Below are 6,269 nucleotides of genomic sequence, written 5' to 3' on the forward strand. Positions count from 1 at the left end.
ACCGTTCCAAACCCCTAGGATAGACAGTGTACATAGCTACAAACTGATTTACACCAGTGCAGTATATCCTAGTTTCAAGCAGGGGTAGGCTGTACCAATGGAAATAGCAGCTCAGAGCAATTTCCCTTGTCTACATGATGGGTTTGCTTTAGTTGCAGCTACCTTACTGGTTGGTCACAAATGGGTAGAATCCCCAGTGCAAGAAAGACTTCAGTCTGTGGGGTTAGTATCTCTTTAAGTGTTGTCCGGCAATTAAATTTGGCTACTATCATTAATATGCTGTAAACGTGGTTTTTTTTAAGCTCATGAGTGCTATTCAGAAAGGATATGTGTCTGGAAGCCGATTGGCTGTACTTATGAAAACTGCTGAAGAGAACCTACGTGAGAGAGTTGTTATTCCAGTGGATCGAAGTGGTGGTGGACTGTGAGTTTGAGAAGTACAAAACCTGCTTACAGCTACCAGAGAATTTGTCTATGTGTAGCTGCCTCGTTCAGTGCTGAAAAATATTCCAATGTTTTCAAATGTCTGTTTGTTCTAGTGAACTGTATCTGGTGGTCAGGGTATACAAAAACACACTGATACATTTATTTTTCCTTATTTTCTGTGCTGATATTGATACTCCAAAATGTGGCCTTTTGGATGGGACATGCTTTAAAAGTAGAAATTATTTGCAGGAATTCAGAATAGAGTCTGCAAAAGGCTTGTTCAGACACTACCTTTCACAACTTTAAGCTTTTAGATAATCTTCCCCCTTAAAAAGAAATGGTGCATAGAAAGTGACTGCTTCCTAAGATCCAGTCACTAAAAGTATTCTGCATATGTGCAAGACCATATGTGTTCAAAGTGCCTGTCCAGTAAAAGGAAGAGAGGAATCATTTTGGTGGGGGAAGGGGGAATGTTCACATTTAGGTTTCAGGAGGATGCCACAAAGAAATATCTTGAGCGCTGCCTAAATTAAACGTCCTGGTAAGGAATCATAGTTATATTTATGAAATATTACATAGATAGTCACTTCAGTACTTCTCAATGTTGTTCTCATTCAATGACACCAATTTCATTGCCAGACAGATTTCTGGCAATAAAAATTTGACAGCATAAGACTGGAAGAGCACAAGATTGGACCAAAAAACCCAAAAATCTCATAGATGAGTTATAATTTAGAGTTAAAAATGTATGGGTACAGCTTTCACTCCTCCCAGTGAAAACCCTGCTGTCTTCAGTATATGCCATTGTCTAGCAGGTATTGCAGTCTACTATAAAGTGTCAGACTGTTTTTGTACTTTTAGATAAATACTGAAAGTATGTAAAACAAGAACTTTGCCATAGTGCACTAATCCTAACCACTTAATATTTGCAAAATGTACACTTAAATGGGAAAGTTACTTTGCATTCCAGCAGGCCTTACTGAAATGTGGTAAGGGCTATTCACCTTTGCATTAATTTGCTGAAAGAGCCAGTTTTGGACCATTTATTTGAGCCATTCTCAACAAATGCTCCACCTGGCTATTTACCCTGCGACTCTTCCTATTATTAAATTGGCTATGATCAGCATTAAGATCAGATGGAGGATTTCTGCCTGATCTGTGGTAGGGAGGGGAAAATGAATGCATATTTTATTGGTGTGTCTCTTTCATAATACTCCTTTGAGTATAAGTATAAATGAGTATAAATACCAGTTTACATATCAAACCAGAAGCCTTACGTTTAAAATGCCACCACATCTGTACACAACTAAATGCAAAATCTGATTAATTTTAATCCTGTTTTGAAAATTCTTTAACATGATGCCAAGTTAATATCCTGCAAGCAGTACAGGTCTGAAAAATAGACAATTAAAAAAAATTCATATCCAAAGTATATAGGTGCTGAGGACTTGTAGTGACTATGATATTAGTGCTAACTATAGGTGGTGGTGGTTGAATATTTTGGTCTGACAAGTTTCCAGCTATTAAAATTGTATCTATCTAAAAATGGAAGGAGGAAAAACCCACCTGAAATTCTTAAATGAATATAGAGCACTTTGTCTTCCCCCCAAGATTTTGCTTAGATTGTCTTCTAAAAAGTCCCAGGTTAAAATGATTTTAAATGATTTTTCGTTATTAGATTTTCCTAACATTAAGATGCTTTGTACCTTATTGTACACATCGCAGTGGGGAACTAACTTTTCTTGCCTTTGAGACTACTGAGCACTCTTTAGTATGGCTCAATCCATGTGAATTAAGTCCTTGTGCACACTTAGACTATATGAGGTCAATTTATGAACAAAAAGGTCATAGGATTGTTTCTCTATCAAGCTTTTGCATTGAAATATGTCAATATACACAGGATAAAATGTATATCTGTATTTTTGAGATATTAAGCTATTTGTGTCAAATGTCCTTTCAAGGGAAAGAATGAAGAACACAATAACAATTTTGCCACATATTCCAGAACTGGGAGGAAATCAAGGTACAATAATACAGGTTTGTTTTATATTTTTCAAAAAGACATTATGCTACCAATAATTTTTAAAGTGTAATGGCTACAAGTGACACAAGAGGCTTTTTCAGGTCAGGCGAAGAAAACCATTGTATTTAACATATTTTTTATGGTTCAGTACACCTTTTAAAATAGTTCTCCCTCTACTCCCTTAATAAGTTGTACAATTAAGAATGATAATTGAGGTTTCACTGTAAAGCCTAGACTGTCTACTACATACCCACTCCTTGCTGTTCTTTTGCTTTACTAATGTAAAGATAACATGCAGAATGTAAAGGGATTTTCATGGCTGTGTGCCTGTCCTGTTATATTGATTTACTTTGAATTTTAGCTGCAATAAATGTCTTAGCCCTCTGCTTTTTTGGTTTCTTGTGGCACAGTAGAATGTGTATAAATACTTACTTTGTACAAAATAAAAAGTTGCGTATGTTATTTATACTGGTTTAAATAGTAAAATGAAAAAATCCAGAATTATTTGATTTCATCAACACACTTTTTTATGTTTTGAAAAAAGATTATTTCATGATTATTGTTGAGGTCAATTCAGCTGTAAAAATTTCATTGTCCTGTATTGTTCTAATGTAGTGTGAAACAACTACTGTTTAAACAAAAACTATAAGTTCAATAGTGTCTGTGGGAGGGGGGAGAGATGTATACTGCATATTTTTCCATGTGGCACTTTTATGTATTGTGTTGGTTTATTATTCTAGATTGGACTGTTAAATACTGTGTTTGAGGCTGGGTTGTCATTTTTATAACTGTCTCAGTGTTTTATTGCCATTATTTATTACTTTTGATATACAGAATGAGCGCATGCATTTATAGAGCAATAGGAGAATATATTTAATGTGCCTTGTTTTTAACTGAATAAGAACTGAAAGCATGAATCAATAAAACTGATTAAAATGGTGCACTCACAGGTACTTTGATGTTACTGGCAGTTACAGAAATAACTTTGCTTAGTCTTAAACAAGTTTAGAATAAAGGTGCAAAGTAGATACTTTTTAGTAAATAGTATATTTAGCAAATACATGTCATTTAGTTCAGAATTCAGTGGTTTTAAATCATAAAAGTTAATACAGATTTATCATTATCAGGTAGATTCATTTGCTGCTGAAATACAGGTGAGATGTTCTGTGAGTATCCTATTTTGAAAACTCATACTAAAAATACAACTAGCCAATTTCAACAGGAATTTCGTTTAACCAAATCTTTTCAAGCTCAATCTTCCTATGCACAATGATAAATGTTATCATAACTAAAATAAATAGAAATGAATGGAAAAGATTACATACAAGATCCATTTTGATCATCTTACATGTCAAGTTAGTCTAGGGTTGCCAAGTGTTGATAAATGTTCTTACAGAAAAATGCTATATATTTTCATTGTCAGTAAATCAGAATCGCTATTATCAGTTCTAACACAAATTTTATAATGCCCGTATTATTTTATAGGTTTTAATTTAGTCATGTGGCAGGGATAGCCTATATTTTCATTTAGCCATGCTGCAGGGGTGAAAACCAAAGCACTGTAAAATATACAGAACTGTTACCTCCAGAGTGCAATTGCAAAAGATTAAAAACATTATGCATTCTGCCTTGTATAAATGATTTGTCAGAAAACATTTACCATAATACTTTCTCAAATACTTTGCAGTCCTAAAATTGCTTAGGAGTGTGATCCTGAATCCCTTCCTCAGGCAAAACTCCCATTGAAATTAATAGGATTCTTGCCAGAGTAAGAACTTCAGCCCTCTCTTAGCATTAAATATATGGAGAAGGTGCAGATTTGTTGTAGATAAAATCAGTTGCAGTGAGCATAGAAATATGATATGGAATATCATAGCAACATTAATATTTTAGTGTCAGTGCTCAGACTGGGTGATTCCTATGTCAAATGTGAACTGATTGCATTTGATTAGAGGCAGCAAAATATTGAGAGAAAAACACGTCTTCGACAAGGATGTATCTTTGTTGCTTAAGTGAGATATTTGTTTCTGCCCCACTAAAAATGAGGGGCTTGTCATGATTTCAGATTTTTGTTTCCTTTACATTTTATCCCTTATTCCTCTAATTAGTCACCAGAGTTGTGAATGTATATAGAGTGGTACGAGAGCTTCGGTGACACTGCAGGATATTTGCACAGGTAGTGTCACAAGAAGGTTGTTGGCTTTACTCCGGAACCAGTGTTCAGTTTATGCAAGAAACCAATGATATGGGCAAATTGCTGGGCTCATCTTTGCTCTTCGTATTTCATAGATAGAAGCAGAGACTAGTACATAGATATCATGAGCTCAGTGGCAGGCTCCTTTATTTATCCCATTAGCTTTTTCACAACAAGCCATTCATGCAGACTTTAGATGTGTATTAGATTATTTGATTGGATGTGTACAGAGTAGTTGCGAGAACCTGTTTCTGCAGATGTTTAAGTTGGTACTGTATCTGTAACTGAATTTGATCTCTTGGCCACTGCCAAATAACATCCACTCTTCCACGTCTGGCTCTTATTTCCCATTAGTTACCTTTAGTCCAGCATGACTTCAGAGTGACACTTTTGAAAGTTTTCAAATTAATGGTGATCTCAGCTTGGCTTCTCTTTTATTTAATGGCAATTAAAACGGCACTTTGCTTACAGGTGCATGTTTTAGGTGATAGTTTCTTGTATATAGTGCATCTTTATAGCAATGAGCTTACTGCTCTTCAGTTAAAATATCCAGAAGTGTAATGGGGCTCTTTATGCAATGTAACTGGATATGTAAATCTGGCTTTTTTTCTCCTTTATGTGCTTTATTTAACTAAACAAGACACATTTGATTCTGTCTTACCAAGATACCTTAATCTGTTTGTCTAAGTGATGTAAATGTAATTAGCTTGATCAGTAAAACTGATGCTAACTGAAGTGAGTTCAATCAGTGTAGACTGATTCTCAGATTCTTTTCAAAGCAAGGGTTCCTTCTTCCCCAGCCCCTTACCCTCACCAAAATAAACAGAGGACTCCCCCCCCCGCTTTATTTTGTTCTCTTATGAGTTACTGTTTAGTTTACTGAACCACCAAGATTCATTTTTTATTTTTGCATCCCTACAATTAACAGATCTGAAATTCATTTTTATGCATGCTGAATTTTTCCTGTCCATGTCAAGAAGCTGTAAATTCTCAGATCTATTGAACTGACAGTGAAATATATTTCATTTCCCCCCATGAATCATTTGACATCCTTATTGCAGAAAAATGGCAAAATTATGGTGTACCATGTTTTCATAAATTACTGCTTTTTCCAACCTGTTCTATGATTTGCTTGGAGAGAATGTGAATTTAAGAATCCAGAATAGCTTGGTAAACCGGACTTGTTTCAGTCAAGATCGAGATCAGTCTGAATTTCAGACTATTAATTGTTCTGATTTTATGAACTGATTAATGCATCTTTCATGTGAATCCAGGTTTTACTGTTTGCTATTTTAATATCTAGTCAAAACAATTTAAAAGATAGTAAAGTATTGAATTAACTAAATTATCTTAAAAGGGAAACTGTTACTCTTTGTGATATATGTAATGTTCTTCAGATATTTAACAATAGTCATTTCTTAAAGATGTCTACATATTTTGCACCAACAGCTTGCAAGCTACTGAAAAACTGTGCATTCTTTGAAAAACAATTGATTGCACATTGATGGAAAATTATAAAAAATATCTGAAAATATACAGTGTTCATAGTAGATTTTGCTTTCAAAATTTATCCAATTCATAATGCTAGTAAACAATAAATATTTTTAAATTCTAGAAAAATTGTTC

At 34.4% G+C, this 6,269-nt stretch overlaps 1 protein-coding gene across 4 annotated transcripts in view; it reads left to right on the forward strand.

Moving 5' to 3' along the window:
- The window catches only part of GPD2 (glycerol-3-phosphate dehydrogenase 2), a 122,117-nt gene extending 118,727 nt beyond the window's left edge, over window positions 1–3,390 (forward strand). For 3 of the 4 annotated variants that reach the window (XM_073305516.1, XM_073305519.1, XM_073305518.1), the window contains exon 17: window positions 2,388–3,390. In XM_073305516.1, the coding sequence (XP_073161617.1) occupies window positions 2,388–2,519 (132 nt within the window). In that variant the 3' untranslated portion in view covers window positions 2,520–3,390. Of the gene's footprint in view, window positions 1–302; window positions 1,961–2,387 lie in introns of those variants that run through there. The other variant, XM_073305520.1, reaches the window with a different exon arrangement.
- The last annotated feature ends 2,879 nt before the right edge of the window (window positions 3,391–6,269 follow it).

Source organism: Lepidochelys kempii, chromosome 11 (genome assembly GCF_965140265.1).
Source record: "Lepidochelys kempii isolate rLepKem1 chromosome 11, rLepKem1.hap2, whole genome shotgun sequence".
NCBI lineage: Eukaryota > Metazoa > Chordata > Testudines > Cheloniidae > Lepidochelys > Lepidochelys kempii.